General features: G+C 48.2%; 1 protein-coding gene and 1 pseudogene across 2 annotated transcripts; one reads left to right on the forward strand and one right to left on the reverse strand.

The window, feature by feature from the left end:
• Positions 1 to 71: 71 nt before the first annotated feature.
• Positions 72 to 17,496, reverse strand: Fn3k (fructosamine 3 kinase). 2 transcript variants are annotated; one of them, XM_087208241.1, is made up of 7 exons: positions 16,738 to 17,496; positions 15,088 to 15,239; positions 13,886 to 13,977; positions 13,429 to 13,511; positions 11,847 to 11,984; positions 1,176 to 1,298; positions 72 to 431 (listed from the first exon to the last, which is right to left on the reverse strand). In XM_087208241.1, exons 1-7 carry the CDS (start codon positions 16,876 to 16,878, stop codon positions 93 to 95), a joined length of 1,068 nt encoding a protein of 355 aa, XP_087064367.1. In that variant the 5' UTR covers positions 16,879 to 17,496; the 3' UTR covers positions 72 to 92. The 2 variants fall into 2 exon arrangements, with proteins under 2 accessions (XP_087064367.1, XP_004861114.2); XM_004861057.3 differs by lacking the exon at positions 11,847 to 11,984.
• On the forward strand, positions 6,042 to 6,975 carry LOC147828723 (ribosomal biogenesis factor pseudogene; annotated as a pseudogene).
• Positions 17,497 to 21,880: the final 4,384 nt, after the last annotated feature.

Raw genomic sequence — 21,880 nt, forward strand, 5'->3', positions numbered from 1 at the left:
GCCCGCGACCCCCCGCCGGTGTGGCCTGCCCCAGCCCCGAGGGAGCCGGCCGTGGGGGATGGACGCGGGGACACGACACGCAGCGACTTTTATTAGGCGAGCAGCTTGCGCATGGTCCCCAGGGACGCGCTTCGGTACTCGCGGCCGAAGTGATTCCAGTGGTTCAGGTAGTTGAAGAGCTGGTACAGTAGCAGCCGCCGGTCAAAGCCCGGAGCCTTGGGGAGTTTCCGATGGTAGGCAGTGAAGAAAGACCTGGGGAAGCCCCCAAACATCAGGGCAATCGCCAGTTCGAACTCGGAATGGCCGTAGAAGCAAGCCGGGTCGTACACGATGGGCCCCTCGTCATTCTCGGCCACATTTCCAGCCCAGAGGTCCCCGTGGAGCAGGGCAGGGACGATCTCCAGGCCGCGGAACAGATCCGGGATCTTCACCTGGAAAGGCAGGTGTTGCACAGAGTTACCTTGGGTCTCAGGCACCTTACAGTTCTTGTAAGTAAAGACAGTCCTTGCAGGCTCGGGGTCCAGCCCCAGCACTGTCTACCATGCCCAGAGATAAGCACGTCTGGCCCGAGGGGTGTGGCTTTGTCCACCTCGCTGTTTACCTCTAACTTCATTCAGAGACTGTATGGACTGACAGCTCCAAACAGGAGAGAACCTCGGAAGTTACTTTATCATCCTGCGGAACATGAGCTAGTTTTGAACCTAACTTAGCAAACGCCACCATCTATTTCGCTGCACATATGTATCCCACCTCTTTTATACTCTGCTGGTTACTTCACTAATGATTAATTCCGCTGATGCCTGTGCACCCCGCATCAACACACATTGTGTCTAATATGTTAAGTTTTAATTTGAAATCAGACATTCTGGGACTCATATCCTCATTAACATTGAGAGAGACAGTCATGCTTTGGCAAAGGAGGAAGTGGCAAGAGTGGGCAAGGGTTACTAATGAGACAAGTGACAGTGGAGGCCACCACTCATGAGCCAGGCACCTGAGAAAAACTTCCGAAGAGCTATCTGGTGACCCAGCATGGAGAACTGCACTGCAGAGCCAAGTGCATTTGTCCCCATTTGTCCCCAACTGGACCAGCTCTACTCCAGGGCTCAAGCCCATGAAAGTGGCCGGACATGAGAGCATAGCCTTTTTCCTAGAGGAGCAACTGCAGTGCCCACCTGTAGCCTAGACCAGAGTTCTCTCGCCTCCCGATCAGCATAGTCCTTCTCGATAAGGTCCAGTTGTGCTTGGAGCCGATGCCTGGTGAAGAAGGTCGGCCAGTCATCTTGCCAGTCATTCACCTGGGGAGCAACAGGCCAGCACTGCAACTCAGGGCCAATCTGCCTGACCCCAGAGCAACCACTAAAGAACACACCAAAATATAGCCAGTAAGCCAATAGAGGACAGAAAACGGAATCATAAAATACTCCAAAAAAAGGACAGTGAAGAGAAAAAGAGAACAAAAAACAGATGGGCAAATAAAAAACAAACAGTAAGATGACAGACTCAGACTCAAATACATCAATATGCACATTAAATGCAAGTGGTCAAAAATATTCTAGTTAAGTGACAAGCGGTGAAGAGGTTAGAAAAATAAAGCAAGAGCCAACTCTAAATTGTGTACAGAAATATACATTATATACAAAATTAAGTAGATTAAAAGGTCTGAAAAGTTGTACCATTGCTAAAACTAGTTGAAAGCTAGAGTGGCTATATTAATATCAGACAAAGCTGACTTTGGAGCAAAGAGTATCACCAAGTAAAAGTCATGATGAAAAGAGGGTCAAGTGAGGAAGAGGACATAATAATCCTAAACATTTATGCCTGTAATAATAGAGTTTAGGAATAGATGAAAATAGGGCCAGGATGTAGCTCAGCGGGCACAGCACCTGCCTGGTAAGCGCAAGGAGTTTGATCCCCGGTACCAAAAAAAACCAAAAATAGAATACATGAAAATAAAACTGAATACTACAAGGACAAATAGATGAATCCACAGTGATAGCCTGCTACAGGGCTGAGTTCTGCCCTGCACCAGGAATCCATAGGTGGAAACCTTAACCCCCAAAGCAACTGTATTTAGAGAGAGGACTTTCAGGAGGCAGTCAGGATTAACTGAGATAAGGGTGAGTCCTAATTTGGTACGATTAGGGGCCCTATAAAAGAAGAAAGATGGGGGATTTATATCTACACACACACATTAAGGAAATATGTGATTACGCAGCAAGAAGGTGACTGTGTTGCCAGCCAGGAAGTAGGCCCTCAACATCAAATGGGCCATGGGCTACCACATTGACCTTGGACTTCCCAGCCCCGGGAACCGTGGGAAATTAATCCACCCAGTCTGTAGTATTTTATATGGCAGCCCTAACATTAAGACAAAATTGGAGACTTCCACCCCTCTCTCAATTAATAGAACAAGTAGAAAAATAAAACATGTAGATTTCAACAATACTATCATCTAACTAGAACAGATTGACATTTATAGGACACTAATCAACAGTCCTATATTTCAAGTACACATGAAGCATTTACCAAGATCATGTTCTGGACCATAAAACAATAAATTGAAAAGAATTTTAGTTATATATATAATTTCAGAGTATATGATATGACCACCATAGAATTAAATTACCAATACAAATATCTCTAGGAAGTCCCTGAGTATTTGAAAACTAAGTAATATTAGAAAAGAACTCATCAAGTGTGGTGGTGCACACTCATAAGCCCAGCACTTGGGAGGCTTGCCAGATATTAATGAAATAGAGAACAAAAAACAGGGCCAGGGATTTAGCTCAGTGCTTCTGCCGCCTGCCTTGCAAGTGCAAGGTCCCAAGTTCAATCCCCGGTACCAAAACAAAACAAAAAAAAGAAAACAGAAAATCCACGTACAAAGAGGTACTTCTATGAGAAGTACAGTAAAATTGATAAACTTCTAGCCTGACTGACCAGGCTAAACAAATGGAAGACACATTACCAACATCAGGAATGAAAGAAGCGACATCAACACACTCTACAGATATTAAAAGAATAATTAAATATTTTAAAATCTTGTGCAGAGATTTGCCAATTTAGATCAAATGGACAAATTTCTTCAAAGACACTACCACAGGGCTGTCAAAAATAAATAATGGGGGCCATTCCATGCTCCTAGGGCAGAGAAGGTGAGCCGCAAGGGTGCCAGAAGCACCCCCCCACACCGTGGAAATGAGAAGACATGTAAACAAGCCTCAAAAACAGACTTCCTGATCACCTACAGCAACCCCAAAGGGAAACAAGATGGAACAATCTGATACTCAACCACCTGGACTCTCTGAACAGGCAACAAAAGAGGATCTGGGAAAAATGAAATCAGAAATAATTACTCAGATAACAGCAAAGATTGTGCTCATGGTGCAAGACATGATTAATAAACCTAGAGAGGACACAGATTAAAAAATAGAGGATCTGAGGTACATGATGGAATCCCAACATAGGAAACAAATGGAATCCATAAAGCAGATGCAAACAGATTTCCAGAAGATTAAAAACTCCATCGAAAGTCTGTACAGCAGAATGAACCAATGTAAGGATAGAATTTCAGATATAGAAGATAAGATTGCAATTAGTGACCAGGAAAAGAAAAATTGCTTTAAAATTTTAAGGGAACACGAGAAATAAATCCAGCAGCTGCTAGATGATGCAAAGAATAACATAAGACTGATTAGAGTCAATGAAGAAAGGGGAGAGAGCGCAGATGACATAAAAAAACTGTTCACAGAAGTGATGGCAGAAAACTTCCCAAGGAGGGGAAAAGAACTTGACAGACAGATAAGTGAGGCATATAGGACTCCAGCTAGCCTTGATCAAAAAAAATCTACACATAGGCATATAATAGTTAAGATTCCAGAAACCCAACAGAAGAACAAAATTCTACAAGCAGTGAGAGAAAAGAAATAAATCACATACAAAGGAAAGCCCATCAGAATCACAGCAGACTTCTCAGTGCAAACCCTCAAGGCAAGAAGAGCTTGGAGTGATGTATTTCAAGGCCTAAAGGAAAACAGCCTCCAACCCAGATTGATGTACCCTGAAAAACTACCTTTCAAAATTGATGGATAAAGAGCACCTCAGGAACGTCATGAATACCAAACTAGCACTCCATAAACTTTTAGACAATATCCTAGGAAAAGACAATGAGGATCACAACCCCAGGAAGCCCAGCAGAATGAATCCATTGGGCATGACAAACTCAAAGGGGGAGAATCCAAAAAAAGAAAAAGTCATGACAAGGCTTTTAAAACTTTTAACTTCATCTCCTTAATGAGTGTATAATTCAATCTTGTTATTGTACTGATCAGTAGTTTTCTGATTCTAGAGCTGCACACCTTTTCTTGTGCTGTACTATTTATTATCTTCTTATGTCTACTTTTTCATTGGGTTGTCTATTAATGAACTGTAAGAGTTCTTTATATATTCTGGTCATAGGTTATATGCATTGTAAATATGATCTGTTTAAGGACTACTTTTCATTTTAATGATGTCATTTAAAGTTCTAAATTTTGATGGAATCTCATTTATCAATTTTTTTTCTTTTATACCTCATGTTTTTTGTATCCTAGGTAGTTCTTGCCTACCCTAAATTCATAAACATTTTCCCTTATAATTTCTTAAAGTTTTATACTTTTAGGCTTTCATACTTAGGTTCATAGATCCCTTCAAGTTATTTTTATATATGGAAATAAAGGGTTGAGGTTAATTTTTTACATAGGGATACCAGGTGTTCTAGTGCCGTTTGCTGAAAACACTATCTTTTCCTCGGCCCTTGAATTGAGTTTATAGTCTATAAAATGTTAATGTTAAATAATCTTTCAAAACTCAGTGGACTATATATGTGTGTTTCTGTTTCTAGATTCTGTTTTATTCCAATGATCTATATGTCTTTCCTTACACCAACACTGCCTTGATTACTGTAGCTTTAGAACAAGTCTTAAAATTAGGTCCTAAATCTCTTCCAACATTGTTTTTTGGTTTTTCTGGTTTGTTTTTTTTTTACTTTTCTAGGTCCTTTGTACTCCTACATAACTTTTAAATTTTAATATCCAATCCTTTATTTATATCAAGTATATATAGATCTGAGTTTTTATATGTACCTTGTGTTTTCTAATCCTGCTAAATTCAAATATAAGTTCTAGGGGCTCCTAGAGATTTCTTAGTATTTTCTCTGTAGATGATCATTTCATCTACATAGAAAGATTTTGCTTCTACCTTGCAAATCCTATCCTAATTGTGTCATTTTATTGCCAGACTATTTTGGTTTGGGCCAAGGTTTCAAAATTTAATGGACAGATGAAGAGAAGGCATATCTGCCCTTGTTCCCCACCTTAAGGAGAAAGCATTGTATCTTCTCCATTCATATAAGGCATTTTTGCTGGAAGTATGGATTACATGTCTTTAATCTGTTGAGAAGGTTCTTTTCTACTTCTATTCTCCTGATAGCTTTTACCATGAACAGGTGTGGAATTTAGTCCAATACTTTTTCTCCAACTAGTGACAGGATCATATGGCTTTTTCCTTTCCTCTGTTAAAATGATGACTTTTGGGGGTGGATCTTCCATTGCTGAACCAACACTGCCATCCCTATAATAAAACCACTTTCTACATACTGCCAGATCTGACTTCTAATAGTTTGTCTTGTTAAACAAATTTCTATCTATGTTCATACTTTTTTCTTCTATTATCTTTATCCAGTTTTAGGATTAGCACAATGTTGATTTCCTAAAATGGGGGAAGAAGTGTTCCTTTTTTTTTCTGCTTTAAATGTTTGATATAATTTATCAGTTAAAATGTATATGAGCCTGTTGTTGTCATATAGGTAGGTTTTCAAGCTAGGAATATACTTTCCTTAATAGGTACTATTCAAATTTTATATTTCCTCCAGAGTTAGTTTCGTTAATTTGTCTTCCAAGGTACTTCTTAGAGGTTGTCAAATTTATTTCAAAACAGATTTTTGAAATATGCTTTCTATATCCTTTTAAATTCTGTGAAATCTGTGGTAATGTCTCCTAGGTCTTGATATTTTAATTTTAAAAATGTATAATTGATATTGTGTAATAGGAAGTAAAGGTCTAAAGGAGCAGGGGAAGTGGAGGGGTAGGGGAAAGGAAAGAAGGGAAAAGAAAAAATATGAGAAAAGGAAACAAATGGAAACAAAATCTTTGCAAATTGGGGCTGGGGATTTAGCTCAGTGGTTTCGCTGCCTGCTGCACAAGCGCAAAGACCCGAGTTCGATCCCCGGTACCAAAAAAAAAAATCTTTGCAAATAGGGAAGGGTGGAGGGGGTGAAGAGAGGGCAGGGGAAGGGGGAAAAAAATAAGAACCAAGATACTCAGGTAATGGTACAAGATCCCAATGATGAATGTAACTGTATTTTATACCAAAAATGTACCAATAAACTTAATGGGGAAAAAAAATAATAATAATAAATAAATAAATAATGGGGCTGGGATTTAGCTCAGTGGTTCCAGCACCTGCCCTGAAAGCACAGGGTTCCAAGTTCGATACCCGTACCAAAAATAAATAAATAAAGGCCCTCTCCCAGGAACTTCCTGGACCCTGTGCAGATGGTGTCACCTGGAGCTTGAGCAGCAGCACGCGGATATCAAAAGACAATGTCCAAGAACAAATTAAGAGGGCAGAAGTCCAGGAATGTTTTTCACATAGCCAGCCAAAACAGTCCAAAAACAAAGCAAAACCAGTCACCACTAATCTTAAAAAGATAAACATTGTAGATGATGAAAAAATTCATAGAGTGAATAATGCTTTTATAAACATTCAGAAGGAGCATGCAAATTTCTCAAAAAGGCTTACTCTTGAACCACTGGAGAAAGAGCTGAATAATCAGCAGCATCATGAAGATGAGCCAGTTAATGTTGATGAAGCTGCAAGATTAATGGCTCAATTGTAATACAATGGAGATGTATCAAATTCCCCCAAAAAACTCCTTAAAATAAGTATTTTATACAAAATAATAATAATAATAATAATGATGTAGGACCAGGGATTTAGCTCAGTGGTTCCGGCACCTGTCTTACAAGAGCAAGATCCCGAGTTTGATCCTGGTACCCAAAAAAATGAATAAATATATAAATAAATAATGTAGCTGGGTGTGGTGATACACCCCATAATCCCAGCACTCTGGGCAGCTGAGGCAGATGGATCAAAAGTTTGAGTCTAGCCAGTGCAATTTAGCAACATAGAAAGATTCTGTCTCAAAAATTTTAAAAATAAATGGGGGGGGGCAGGGATTTAGCTCAGTGGTTTTGCTGCCTGCTGCTCAAGCACAAGGACCCGAGTTCAATCCCCGGTACCAAAAATAAATAAAAATAAATAAAAAATAAATAAATGGGGGTGAGGGGTGGCTCAGTGTGAAAGCCCAGCATTCAATACCCTATATTACCAAATAATAGTAATCTAAATAGCCCTATGTCTATTAAAGAAGTTCGATTTGTAGTTTAAAATCTTCCCATAAAGAAAGTGACAGGAGCTGGCGATTTAGCTCAATGGTTCTGCCGCCTGCCCTGCAAGCTCAAGAACCCAAGTTTAATCTCCGGTACAAAAAAAAAAAAAGATACCCATTTGGGCAGGGGTTTAGCCCAGTGGTTACACCACCTGCCTCGCAAGGACCAGAGTTCAATCCCTGGTACCAAAAACAACAAAAAAGAAAGTTCCAAACGTGGATAGGTTCGCTATGAACTTTTTTTTTCCTTCTTTTTGGTACCAGGGATTAGAACTTTGAACCTCGCGCTTAGCAAGGCAGGTGGCGGCGCCACTGAGCTAAATCGCTGGCCCCTCACTATGAACTCTTAACAGATATTTAAAGAAGGAGGGCCTGGGATTTAGCTCAGTGGTTTCGCCGCTTGCTGCGCAAGCAAAAGAACCTGAGTTTGATCCCTGGTACCAAAAAAAAATAAAAAATAAAAAAAATAAAGAAGGGCCGGGGATTTAGCTCAGTGGTGCCACCGCCTGCCTCGCAAGCGCAAGGACCCGAGTTCGATCTCCAGTACCAAAAAAAAAATTAAGTTCTAAATATTTAAAGAAAAAAACAATATGAATTTTACGTAAACTTCCAGAAAAGCGATTCAGAATATATCTCAACTCATTCTTGAGGCCAGCATTACTCTTATACCATAGCCAAAGATACTATAAGAAAACTATAGGCCAGGGATTTGGCTCAATGGTTCCACCGCCTGCCTCACAAGTGCAGAGACCCGAGTTCGACCCCAGTACAAAAAAAAAAGATAATGCATCACCCAGGAGGAACATACTTTAAATGATGTAATTCACCCATATTAAACTAAAAAAGAAAAATCATATGATCATCACAAAAAATGAAGGAAAAGCATTTTGACAAAATCAAACAAGCAATCTGGACTTCAATCTAATAACACCTAAGAAAAACCTTCCTCTAACCTCATATTTAATGGTAGAAGAGTGAGTCCTTTCCCCTTACATCAGAAAAAAGTCAAAGATGTCCACTTTCACCACTTCTGTGGAATATTGTACCAAAGGCTCAAGGAAAATTAGACATACAAATTGGAAAGAAAGTAAAACTGTCTTTAACAACAGTAAATGTCAAAATGTGTGTGTAGAAAATCTGACAAAATCTTAAAAAGTCATGCTCAGTATACATGAGGCCCTGTGTTCTATCCTCAACACCACTTTCTTATGAAAACCTACAAGTATGAGTCTAAAGAAAAGCCACCAGAACCAAGTAAATTTAACAAGGTTGCAGGATATAAATATACAAAAATTAACTTTTAAATATTGTGTTTCTATAGACTAGCCACCCAAAAAAAGCCCTAATGATTCAATTTTTTAAAAAGTCAATAGCATCACAAAATATGAAATATTTAGGGATGTGACAACAGATGTGAAAGACCTGTCACAAAAACTGAGGCAGGAGAAGCAAAAGTTCAAGCTTAGCCTGGGCAACTTAGCAACTTAGACCAAAGAAAACATTGAAACATTGCTGAGAGAAATTACAGAAAATCTAAGTAAATAGAGAAATGGAACAAGTTCACATATAAAAAGTCTTTATAGGGCCAGGGGTTTAGCTCAGTGGTTTTGCTGCCTGCTGTGCAAACCCAAGGACCCAAGTTCGACCCCCGGTACCAAAAAAAAAAAAAAAAAAGGCTTTATATAAAATAATCCTCCCCAAATTAATGCACAGACCCACTGCAATCCCAATAAAATCCTAGCTTTTTTTTTTTTTTTTTTAACAAATTGACACAGGGGCCAGGGATTTGCCTCCGTGGTACCACCCCTGCCTCGCAACCGCAAGGTCCTGAGTTTGATCCCCAGTACTTCAAAAAAAGGACGCTGACATAGGAACTCATACGGAAATGGAAATCCATGTAGAAATGGAAAGGCCCTAGACAAAATTGTTAAAAACAATTTTGATAAAACAAACGTCAAGACTTACTATAAAGCTGCAGCGGTCAAGACAGACAAATGGATCAACAGAACACAGCACAAGTACAGATCTCCAAGTGTATACTAAATTGCTTTTCACCAAAGATGCAAAGGCAGTTTAGTGAGGCGGGCATGATTTTTCCAATTAATCCCACTAAATCAGTTGGCTATCCACAAGTTGTAGGCGAGCCCAGGTCCCAAGCCACCTGTACCAGACCTCAGCCAGCCAGCTCTGCTCTAGGACCTCACCTAGCTCCTTTGTTCTCCCTGACCTGGAGGCAAAAGAGGATTAATTAACTTCCGGACACCCAGGGGCCTCTTGCCTCTAATAGCAGAGGACACGCCCCACCCTCCCTGTCTGGCTCGTGTTGCCTTTATTCACCCAAACACAGGTACAAGCAATCAAAGTAACACTAGTTTCATCTGCTTTTCTTTCTTTTTTTTTGGTACTGGGGATCGAACTCAGGTCCTCACACTTGCACAGCAGGCGGTGAAACCATTGAGCTAAATCCCTAGCCACAGCCCTGCTTTTCAATATCCATTAGTACATGGTCAGGTAAACAACTTAACCTCAGCTATTTTAAATTTTCCCTGGATATGCAATCACCGAGTACAGCCTTTTTCCTTTGTGCTCGCAGAGGAAGCCAATTAGGCCTCTATTCTCCTCTGGTCTCCCACAACAATTAAAAATAGAATTTCAATCAATTCCATGAATCATACACAAGCATTAACTTAAGATGGATTATAGACCAAACTACAAAATCCCATACTGTAAAACCTCTAAAAGGAGGAAATCTTTATGATCTTAGCTTAGACAAAGATTTCTTAGCTATAATTCTAAAACACAATTCATAAAAGAAAAATCAATGAATTGGCCTTCATCAAAATTTAAACTTCTTATCTTTGAAGGCACTGTCAAGAGAAAAACAAACTAGGAGAAATATCTGCAAATCATATCTCTGGTAAAGAACTTACAACCAAAATATAAACTCTCAAAACTCAAGAATAAATACAAAACTTCACACAATGGATGACGTACTTGAACGTAAAATTCACTGGAGCAGATATACACACATGTGCAAATACACACATGAATGGATGCTCCAGACCTTTAGTCATCATGGAAGCAAACAAAAAACCACAGTACCACAGTGAGATACAACTTCATACTGGGTAGGTTGGCTACAATTTAAAAATAACAAGGGGCTGGAGATTTAGCCCAGTGGTTCTGCCTCCTGCCTCGCAAGCAGAAGGACCCGAGTTCGATCCCTCGTACTGAAAAAAAAAATAACAAAACAAACAAGGCATAGAAGCACATGCCTGTAATCCCAGCACTCTGGGAGGCTGAGGCAGGGGGAGCACAACTTTGACCCAGCCTAGGAAACTTAGCAAAACCCGGTTTAAGAATTTTTTTAAATGGGCTGGAGATGTAGCTTAGTATGAAAACCCTGAGTTCAGTCCCCGGTACTGGAAAAGAAAAGTAGTAAGGAGGGAGAGAGGAAGGAAGGAAAGAAAAAGAGAAAACAGAAAAATACCAAGTGTGATTGAGGACGGGCAGGACCTGGAGCACGCATGCTTCTGCTGGGATGCAGCTGAGCAACCACTCGGGAGACTGGCGGCCCTTAAAACTTACACAGGAACTTACCACAGACCCTGTCTCCTCATTCCTGGTTATTTCCAAGATAAAGGGAAGCACTTGTTCCCACAAAGACAGGTGCACACAGGTTCACAGCAGCTTTTGTTTTTTGGTTTATGGTTTTGTTTTTGTTTTTTTCATACCGGGGATTGAACGCAGGACCTTGCCCTTGCAAGGCAGGCGGCGGAACCACTGAGCTAAACCCCTCAGCCCTGGTTTTGGTTTTTTGAGACAGGGTCTCACTCTGCAGTCCAGGCTGGCCCTGAACTCACTAGGTCACCCAGGCTGGCTTCGAACTCATAGCAATCCTCCTGCCTCAGCCTCCCAGAGTCCTAGGATTACAGCCGCATGCCACAACACCTAGCCACAGCAGCTCTATTTATAAAAATCAAAAACCAGAAATCACCCAGATGTCCACCAGCACGTGAATAATAAGCAAATTGCTGCATCCAGACCATAGTGGACTCTGGCTCAGGCAGCGCCCGAAGCATGAGCACAGACTTTTCAACATGGATGAGTTTCGGAATGGTTATGCTGAGTGAAAGGAGCCAGACAGCAGCACGCACGGTTGTCTGCCCCTGTACTGAATTCCGTAAAACGCAAGCTGTGGCGACACACTAGGAGAGGATGGGAGGGAAAGGGAGGCGCCCAGCAGGCACAGCGCCGTGCACTGGTTATCTGGACTGCAGCTCAGCAGCTCGTGGTGCGGTTTGTGCCGGCTACACCTCCACAGAGGACACAAGCTGATGCTGTGCACACTCACCCTGGGAAACCCCAGGAGGGACTTTGGAGAGCACGCCGCCCCCAGTGGGCAGCCCCTGTCAGGTTCCTCCCTCGGAGGCCCCTGGGTCTGGGCACGGCAGTCACTTGGCCCTGGACTCAGCCCTGGTGCCCTGTGTACCTTGAGAACAGGATGAGGGCGCTCAGCACAGCCTGACAGTGAGACCCCCAAACTGGATCCACCCCTGCGATGTCCCCTCGTCCCTGTCTGCCTGCCCGGGCTCCCAGTGCCCAAGCTCCACCCTCCTGCTGGACAGAACAGGTCGTGAAAGACACAGCCTCCATGCTGGGAGCAGGAGGTCGGCACCAGCAAGCCCAGTCCCTCTGCCTCTACAGAGGAGCCGTGGTCACCCCACACAGAGAGCTGCAGCCGGCCCCTGAGCTTCCACGGACAGCTGCCACCTGGCCTCACCCTGACCGCGGGGCAGGGTGGTACAAGGGTGATGGCCCATGCTGTGACGCTGACCAGGGTCCCAACCTGGTCCTCCACTTTCCAGCTGCACAGTCAGGGGTGGCCCTGGGCATCATTCCCTCAACTGTAAAGCGGATGCATGAAATCGCCTGTGTCCTTGCTAGCTGTGGCCAGTGGTGAGCCAGGCCACACAAAATCCTTGGAATGGTGCTCGTATCAGTAGGGCACAAAATGTGTCATTTGTCACAGCCAAACATGTTGGAAGTCCCCGCAGGGCTCAGTGCTCTACGCGTCTCAGAAACCCTCGCTTCATCATGGCCACCGATGGCTGCAGTGCCCCCCAGGACTCCTCGAGCTCCCAGGTAGCAGGAAGCTCAGAACCTGGGACATGCAGGACAATCTTGTGGCTCAAAGCAGGTGAACAGGGGCCCTGGGCCCCTCCTGGCCATGCCACTGCTGATCTGAGCTGGTGCTCAGACCGCAGCTCTCATCTGCTCCACACCGGAGGTTCTGCATAAGATTTCAGTTCTCAATTTTTTTGAGACAGGGTCCCACTGTGCAGTTCAGGCTGTCCTTGAACTCACTACGTAGCCCAGGCTGGCTTCAAATTTGTTGTGATCCTCCTGCCTCAGCCTCCAGAGTGCTAGGATTCCAGGGGTGTGCCACCACACCCAGTTTAAACAGGATACATAAATAAATAGGATAGGCACTCTGTCCCTAATAAACCGAAATAGGTTCTAACAACAGCTTCTTTGAGGTCAGCTTAGGGCAAATGGGCGATCCAGGGAGATAAGTCTTCTTTAGATCTTGGTAGCCTTCAAAGACAGTGATTCCAGGGGCCCTAGTGTTATACAGCCAAAACAGTAAATGGATGAACAGAGTGTGGTCCATCCACACCAGGGAACATCAGTCGACCTTTGGGAGCACCACGGGGCTCCCTGCCAGGAACACCATCCCCTGCCCCCAAGGCCACTCCTCCCAGCCACACCTCTCCCCACTCCCTCCAAGCTCGGGTCAGCGGACCCCCAACTCCTGCCCCAGGGTTGCAGTCCACATCCGCGTCTGCGTGCGGAAACCCCGTGGCCAAGCTTCCAGTACAGGGCACCAGGAACCAGTCACCAGCTAAGCGGGGACATCCTCACATGGCACTCACCTGCTGGATGAAGCCGTAGCACGTCACCACGTGGAAGCCGAACTTACTCATGTACTGGGGCCCAGCACCCTCCGCCCTGCGGCCTGTCAAAGAGATGTCACCCTGAGCGCTGCTTGCACCCTCCAGGATGCCAGACCTCACAGAGCACCAGTGCGGGCCGGGAAGCTCTCGGACACAGCGGCCTGAGGGTGACCTGCCTGTGGCTGTGATGAGCCGGAGGATGGACCTGTGGGGTGCTGCCTGGAGCAGGGGGACAGAAGGACAGGGGTGAAGCATGGAGAGCCAAGCCCACTGGTTTAGCAGCTCCATCCGAATTCTCACTTAAAGATCTCATTTCCATAACACGGTATGGGGGTGGGGTGCGACTGGACCTAGGGTTGAAATACTACCAAGAAGAGCACAGGCTCAGGTCAGGGGAGCTGGCGGGGCTGTCCGGGACAGGACAATCTGAACCCACCCACGGTGTTCTCCTCCTCCTTCAGCTTCTCTCTGAGCTTCTGGTTGTAAAGGTGCAAATCTGCCATCTGCTCCCCGAGCTTTGACGCGTGACTGAGGACAGAAGAAATGCAGCCAATTAAAACTACAAACAAATCAGCACCCAGGGATTCTGTTTTAAAGATCTTCCAAGCTACTCTCCATTCTTCAAAAAGTGGAAAATGAACACCTGGACAAGGACCCTTTCAAAAGAACAAAGTCCTGGGCCAGGGATTTAGCCCAGTGTTTCCACTGCCTGCCTCGCAAGCGCAGGATCCCGCGTTCGATCCCTGGCACCAAAAAAAAAAAGTCATGAAACCAGACAAGGAGCAGCAGGAGGGTCTCTGCAGAGGGCTTGGTGGGGACCTGGCACAGCCTGGCAGGGCGGACCAGCTCCCCACTCCACAAACAAATGTAAACCATGAGCAGCAAAACAAAATGACAACTCAGGGGCTGCTCCTTGCTGACGAATTGGGAGGCGGGATGACATCTCTGTGCAAGTCTGCACTTCCCATACTTCCCATAGTTGTATTTCACATCAGCCAAACCAAAGCAGTAAGTGCTGTCTCCATTAAGAATGGTCTCCAGGCCAGGGATGTAGCTCAGTGGCATGGCACCTGCCTGGCAAGCGCAAGGTCCTGAGTTCAATTCCCGGTACCAGGGGAGTGGGAAGGATGGTCTCTGGGGCTGGACCAGGGGGCACACACCTGTCATGCCAGCTATGAGAAGGCCGAGGCAAGAGGACTGCAAGTTCAAGCCCAGCCTGAGCACCTTAGACCCCGTCTCAAAATAAAGACAAAACGGGGCTGGGAAAGTATGGCTCACGTGCTGCAGCGCACACACAGCGCCCTCTGTTGGCACGCACGGCAAGTCACCCCAGCATCGCCCGGGGAAGGAAGCCGGTGGCATCTGGGAGCAAAGGGCTGTTAGGGCTGTTACACGCGCAGCTCAGCAAGGGCCACTCCCCTGCGCGTCCGTTTCCCTGCCTCTCTCCCTCTCTCTGTCCCTCCCTCCGCCTCTTTCCTCCCTTGCCTCAGACTATCTCCCTTTGCATGTGCCTTGTGTACACGTGTGTCCCCTCCCTGTACGTGGCCCTCTATAGCTGTGTCTGTGGGACATACATGTGCCCCGTGTGTGTCTCTCCATGTGCGCACGCGTGTGTGGTCTTTGCTCTCTCACACTCACCTGCTCAAACTCTTCATCTTCAAATGCTCCATCACAAAGGCGGCCCCGCCTCCCGGCAGATCAATCACCTTCATGGGCCGAGGCACGCGCACCAGGCCTGTGGCGCGCAGAGCCTCCAAGCTGGCCACCTCCCCCTCGAACATCAGCCGGGCCTGCACCCAAAACACTGCTGTGAATGAGCAGAGGCTCTGTAAACTCCCACTCCAGCAGGGGGCCCTGCCAGCCAAGCTGAGGCCCGTGTGGCCCTTGACAGAAGCTGCCACATGGGCATCACAAGCCCTGGACCTTCAGGAGCTGAGAGCCAGCGAGGCCTCGGCCCCTGGGGAAGAAAGGAGGCCCTGGGTTTGAGGGGCTTGTGCTATGGAGGTGAAAGGCCAGGCCACAGGGGTTCCAGGAGCAGCTAACCAGGGTGCCCACCTTCCCCGCTGGCCCCTGGTGGGGTGGCCAGGGCATGCTAGAAGTAATGGGGCGTAAGTTCTGGTTAGGGAAGGCTGGGCTGAGAAGTCTGCTAGGCCAGGCCAGAGAGCTGGAAAGGAGACACACAGGCCTCTCCCCGCAAAGCCCCTGTGGGGACTCAGGACCTTCCTGAGACATAAGAGAAGGACCTGATGCTCCCCAAGGGGGACTTTTTATTTCTTCTTTCTTCCAAGGCTGCCCTAAACGCCTCACAGCCAGCCTGGCCACATCAGAGGCTGCACGCACGGCTGCTCCAGGAGGCATCTGCGTTGGCTGCGACAGGCTTTGGTCACAGGTCCATCCTAGATGACTCCACCATGCAGTGTCTCTAGATAACTCTACATCTTCACCTAGTCCCTGAGAAGACCCTCCCCTACCACAGCTAAACAGAAAGCCTGTCTTTTTCTCCTACATCCACTGCTCAGGTCAGTCCCTTAAGTCCTAATAAAGGCTCCTCTGGGTGGCATCTTCTTGCCTATTCATGATTTCCATCTCAACTACAGCAGGATGAATTGGTAAAAACAAAGCCCACTGGTACCAGAAGTGTCCTACAGCCAAGGTTGGTAACACTCTGGGCTTTTCTCCCCGACGGCCAGCAGCCCCCCGCCCCCACGCTGCCGGACTACTGCGCATCTGAACTGGGCCCTCTACCCACAGGCCACAGGACCTGCTTTGCCCACGTAGACTCTGAGCCCAGCGAGGTGCAGAAGCAGCCCAGGACCTCACCTCTACCCGTGTACAAAAATGAAAACATCCCGGGCCAGGGATTTAGCTCAGTGGTTCCGCCGCCTGCCTCACAAGCGCAAGGTCCTGAGTTCAATCCTCGGTACCAAAAAAATGAAAACACCCCACCAGCGTGGCAGTGGACACTGTAATCCTAGCATTCTGGGAGTCAGAGGCAGGAAGATGAAAAGTTTGAACCCATCCTGGTCACTTTAGCGACTTAGTGAGGCCCTGTCTTTAAAATAAAATCGGCTGGAAATCCGTGCCAAGGTCCTAAGTTCAATCACCAGTACCAAAAAAACAAAAACAGAAACAAAAGTGGTGGGATGCAGGGAAGGACACTGCTTGAGCAGCCAGAACCTCCGGCCCCAAAAGGACGCTCGCCTGGCGCGTGCGGCCCCCGCCCCCCCCCCCGGCGACGCCCCTCCCCCTCTCCTCTCCCTCTCCCCGGCCCCAGGTCGCGCCGCACACCTGCGTCCTGCCGTTGACCTTGACGAACACGGGCCCGGAGTCCGTGTCGTAGGCGCGGCCCTCGCTGATGTAGCCCGCCCCAGGGCTCCCGAAGGCCCGCAGGGTCGTGGTGCGCAGCTCGGTGCGCAGCAGCTGCTCCATGAGCTCAAGCTCAGGCGACCGGGTTTGGGGACGGGGTCAGGGGCCGCGGGGTCCTGGAGAGCCGGGACCCGGGCGCGGGGACAGCGACAGGGGCTGCGGGGACCCGGGCGCACAGAGAGGGACCAAAGCAGCTGCTGGACCCGGGGGCAGCCTGCGCGCTCCGCGGCCAGTCGGGTGCGCGCTTCCGGTGCGCGCTCACGAGGCGCGGGCCTCTCCTGCTGGTGACCGCTGTTCCCATCGACAGCGCTCCCCAGGGCGAGGCCCGTGGCAGGCGCTCTCCTCCCCAAGCCCTGCTGGCCCCTGGGGAGTGGGACCCCAGCCCTGGACCTGGCTGCTCTGGAAGGGGAGGGGACAGAGACGGGGGAGTGTCGTCGTCCCCCCCCCCCCCGTGTCCATGCAGCATGCCTCAGTTCCTGCGCCATCTAGGCCCTTCAGAGCACTCGCGCCCCGCACTGGAGGACCTGGACCCAGACCCCCTCCCACCCGGGAGCCAGAACACGGCGAGGGCTTGGCTATCCCTTGGAGGCCGGTCGCAGGCCTGACTAGGTTCTCACTCTCTCTGCGCAAGGCCGAGTCTTGGGGCACTGGCAATGTCGTCGTGCGTGTCCATCAGAGATAGCGGTGGCTCTGCCACAGCAGGGACAGCAGAGACCAACCCACCCAGGGCGGGGTCCTGACCACAGAGAAGCTGGCTTGGGCCGCACCCAGCCTTTGCACTGCAGCGCCAGCACGTGGGGCTCTCCATGCCGCCCAGGCCGGCTCCTTTAGAAAGTAAGAAAGGGCCTCGGAAAAGGATCCAGGTGGAAACACCACTGGCTGAGTTTGTGCGTGTGTCTGTTTTGTTTTGTTCTGTGTAGTACAGGAGACTGAACCCAGAGCTGAACACTGAGCTACCATATTTCCCCGAAAATAAGACCTAACTGGAAAATAAGCCCTAGCATGATCTTTTAGGATGCTCAAATATAAGCCCTGCCCGCAAAAGAAGCCCCAGTTAAGATCCTCAGCCGTTGCAACACGCGATGGAGGTGTTGAATTATAAAATAATATTAATATATAATTATAATTATTATTGACATTAATACCTAAAGTAATGATAATATAAATTACAACTAAGTATTTGTAAATACCCAAGCAGCCGTCTTTGGGCGACAGGTAAACGCCTTTGTGAACAGATGAACTCGAGACTTACTGCTGGGGGACCAACCAGAGACACAGCACACAAATAACGTGGGCTCTCGATAACCAGTGGACATGGTCGTGTCTAATGTGAATCTTCGTAACTCAATACATCGTGTGTCATAGTGCATGTACTTAATGCACTCACGTGAAATAAAGAAGTGCTTTCTGAGTTTTGGTGCCTGCAGGTTTTCTTCGCTTTTGTGTGGCCCACCATTCTTAACTGCGTCATTTTTGCCGCCCCTCCTGTCCTGCACGTCTTCAGTTCACGCTGATTAATGGGAACTTTGGGAAGCCAGCCTGCAGGAGGTTGTGACGGGTGAAGAACTCATGGGATGAAATCACTGGCAGCTGCAGGGCAGGTCCACTGCGAGCAGGCTGCGTGGACAGGAAGAGAGCCCCGTGGCTGCACAGGAGGGCCCGGGCCAGTGGCTCCCCGGGAAATGGAGTTGCTAGAGATTCAGGCCGAAGTTCCAAAGATGACATGACTGTATTTGAATAAATGTAGGGTTTTATATGTGAATAAATCTAGTTTTTGCACTTAAATAAATGATTGCTGTGCATGAAAAAAATACAGATCATCGTACATGAAAAAAATAAGACATCCTCTGAACATAAGCTCTACAGTATCTTTTGGAGCAAGAATTAATATAAGATCTGGTCTTATTTTTGAGGAAAAAACTCCTGGTCCTTTTTTGTTTTTCATTTTGAGACAGTCTTGTTAAGTCAGGAGTCACCCAAGCAGGACCTGAACTGGCACTCTTGCCTCAGCCTCCTGGAGTGCTGGGGTTACAGGCAAGCTGCACAGAGTTATGACTGAGCTTTTACTGTGTGCTGGGGCTAAGTGAAACGTCAGCTAAGCCTCACCGCCATCAGCAGCTCCCACCTTCCCGGTGAGGAAACAGATTGAACCTGCCCAGGCCACAGGGCCAGGAGGTAGCAGACGGAATTTGAGTCAGTCTTTCCGCCTTCGGCCCCTCCTCTCAGCTGTGGTGTCCAAGCCTGCATCCCAGTCACCCCAGGAAGCCGGCCCACATCCAGCTGCCTGGCATTCCCTTCTGGCCTCCAGAGCCCAGCCCTGTGGCTCTGCCTCCACCACCATGTCAGTAACACCTTTTCTAAGAGGTTAGCAGCCACTGCGAAGACGAAACCTACCGCACCTGATCAAATCAGCATGTGCATGAGGCTTTAGCCAAGAAATCTGAGCCATAAGAGCCAGGCGTGGTGGTACACGCATGGTAGCACTGGGGAGGCTGAGCCAGGAGGATTGTTCTGAGTTGGGGGCCAGCCTGAGCTACATAGTGGGTTCAAGGTCAGGCTGAACTACAGAGCAAGATGCTGTTTCATAAAAAAAAGAAAATTATATATATATATATATATATATATATATATATATATATATATAATAAATGAAAGAAAAGAAAGGAAGGAGAAATTTGAGTCAGGTGTGGTGTCACCTGTCTACGGTCCCAGCTACTCAGGAGGCTGAGGCAGGAGGATCACTAATACAAGCCCAACCTGGGAAAAGAAACCTGCTAAGCTGGAGCCCCAGAGATGATCTCTTCGACCTGATGCGGAGGGGGGAAGAGGTAGGTGCGGGCTAGCTCAGCAGTTCTCCTGGCCTGGCCCCACTCAAAACTGGGTTGGGGGCTCTGACTCCTGTGTCTGGCACCCAGGTGGGAGGCCTGGAACTGGGGCTCAGTGGTCACTGCTGTGCAGGACATGTCCGTGTGGCTCCCCAACCATGGAGGCCCAGTTCCCAGAGCCAGCCCAGCAGGAACCAGGCTCCAGGCTGGAGACACACACCACCACTCCATACTTGGTATGGGTCTCCATGGCCACAGGCGCCCAGGGACATGAAGGGCGTGGCGAGGCCCCCAGAGGACAGGCGAGACAGCTGTCCCTCTCTCCAGCCGCAGCTCGTTCGAAGCCTGCCTGCCCAGGGCCTGGACGCAGCATCGAGACAGGCAGGTCTGGGCCCCTGCACACCCGGGAGCCCTTCTATTCCCAGCTGGCTGCTCAGCTGGCCACAGCAGCCAGGCTGGCCAGGCCTCAGTCCTGCAGACCCAGGGCGCTGAGGGTCTGAGGCACTGGCTGATCTGTGTAGATATGTTCCTCTTTGGAGGTTCCAGGGTCTTCTCTGTCCCTGGTGTCTGGACATTTCCCAGGGAGGAGTCTGGGGTGTGGCTGCCGTCACGCCCTGCCCAGGACAGTGGTCACTTTAGGAAGAACCTCACCCGACCCGGGGCCCTCACGGCCCCTGACGCCTTCCTTCACACAGCTGGTGACAGTCCAGTGACACTGTGGCCTCGGCATTCTGGACAGAGTGAGTGAAGAGTTGGACGAGTCAGACACGCAGGCAGGGCAGGGAGTCCTCTATTGTGGAGCTAAGAAGAACCACTGACCACTCGGGCAGGCCCGTCACACAGTGAGTCTTAAACATCAGTAGGGTGACTTTCACAGCGTGTGGACTGTAGTATTTTGAAAGATCTGCAGCACAAGCCCATAATCCCAGCTACTCAGGGGGGTGAAGCAGGAGGATTTCAAGTTTGAAGGCAGCCTGAGCAATTTAGCAACTTTGCAAGACTCTGTCTCAAAGTAAACAATATTTTAATAGATGATGCGACCGGTGAACTCCAGGGCAAACCCAGGAAGCGGGGAAGGGCAGGTGGGCAGGAAGGTGGGCAGGGGAGGTGCCCCAAGGGTGGGGGCAGACACCAGGGGGAGAGGGAGCTGCGGGGTGCAGGTGGCCATCCACGGTCCTGAGGGCAGCTGGTGCCTTCTCACACCCAGTGCCTGCCGTCCTCTCCCCTGGGCCAGGGCGCTGCACACCACTGCACTAAGGAGCTGGCCTTCTGTGTGGGTTTGGCCAAAGGGGGCCCACGAGGAGATGGGAAGAATGGAGGTAAGCTGGGGGTTGGCTCCCCAATACCCTGCCAGCAAGGCCAACTGGGCTCGCCCTCCATGGAGGCCCAGCCTGAGCGGGGCACTGCACTGCACCAGCAGTGTCCTCCAACCCTCCACCCTCTGTCCAGCCCCCTCGCACCACTCCGCCTCCTGGGTCACAGCCGCTCCCCCCAGGCCCTGCGCTGAGACGGCAGACAACCTGGGAAAGGGCTGGACACGGAGCATACAGGAAGGGCAGGCGCTTCTGTTTAAGAAGACAGCAGAGCACATGCTGTAGGTCCACTTCCACTAAAAAGATGCAAAATTAAAAGCTTCAGGCTGCAGGACCGGACCTGTTATCTAACACCTTCCTCCTGTGGAGAGGTTGGTATCTGCATGATGCTAGATAATGGTTTCTTGAATCATCTTCCTGTATTAGTAAGAGACAGAAAAAAGCCGCTACCCACAGAGGAGACCTGAGGGTTCTGGACAGGCACCGGGCAGCAGCCACAATCCTGGAGTTCCCGTCCCAGTAACACCGAGTAACACCCAGTAACAGCAACAAACCGCTCCTGACTCCTCCCTCCAGCGCTCTCGGCTGCACATCTGCAGATGTCCCCGCGCTGCTCTGCAAGGGCCGCGGACAGCTGCCCCTAAATCATCAGGCCAGAACAAGCGTCGCCCTCCGCACCCCTCCCAGCCTGGCCCAGATGGAACCCTGCCGGGGAGCTGGTGCTCAGACGGGTGCACCTCTGGCACCTAGGGAGTCACAGAAGCAAGGCTGGGGAAACGCAGGGCCCTCTGGGCCTAAAGCCTAAAGTCTGGTACTAAAAAAAAAATCATGTTTGTATGTGATAGATACAAAACTAGGTTAAAAATAGCTATTTTAGGATGAGCAAATGAATGGCAAAGTTTAAGAAGCTGACAAATATCACATCAA

This window comes from Heterocephalus glaber, unplaced genomic scaffold (genome assembly GCF_053883595.1).
Source record: "Heterocephalus glaber isolate CG9 unplaced genomic scaffold, H.glaber_assembly_v1.0 deba00000937, whole genome shotgun sequence".
Taxonomy (NCBI): Eukaryota; Metazoa; Chordata; class Mammalia; order Rodentia; family Bathyergidae; genus Heterocephalus; species Heterocephalus glaber.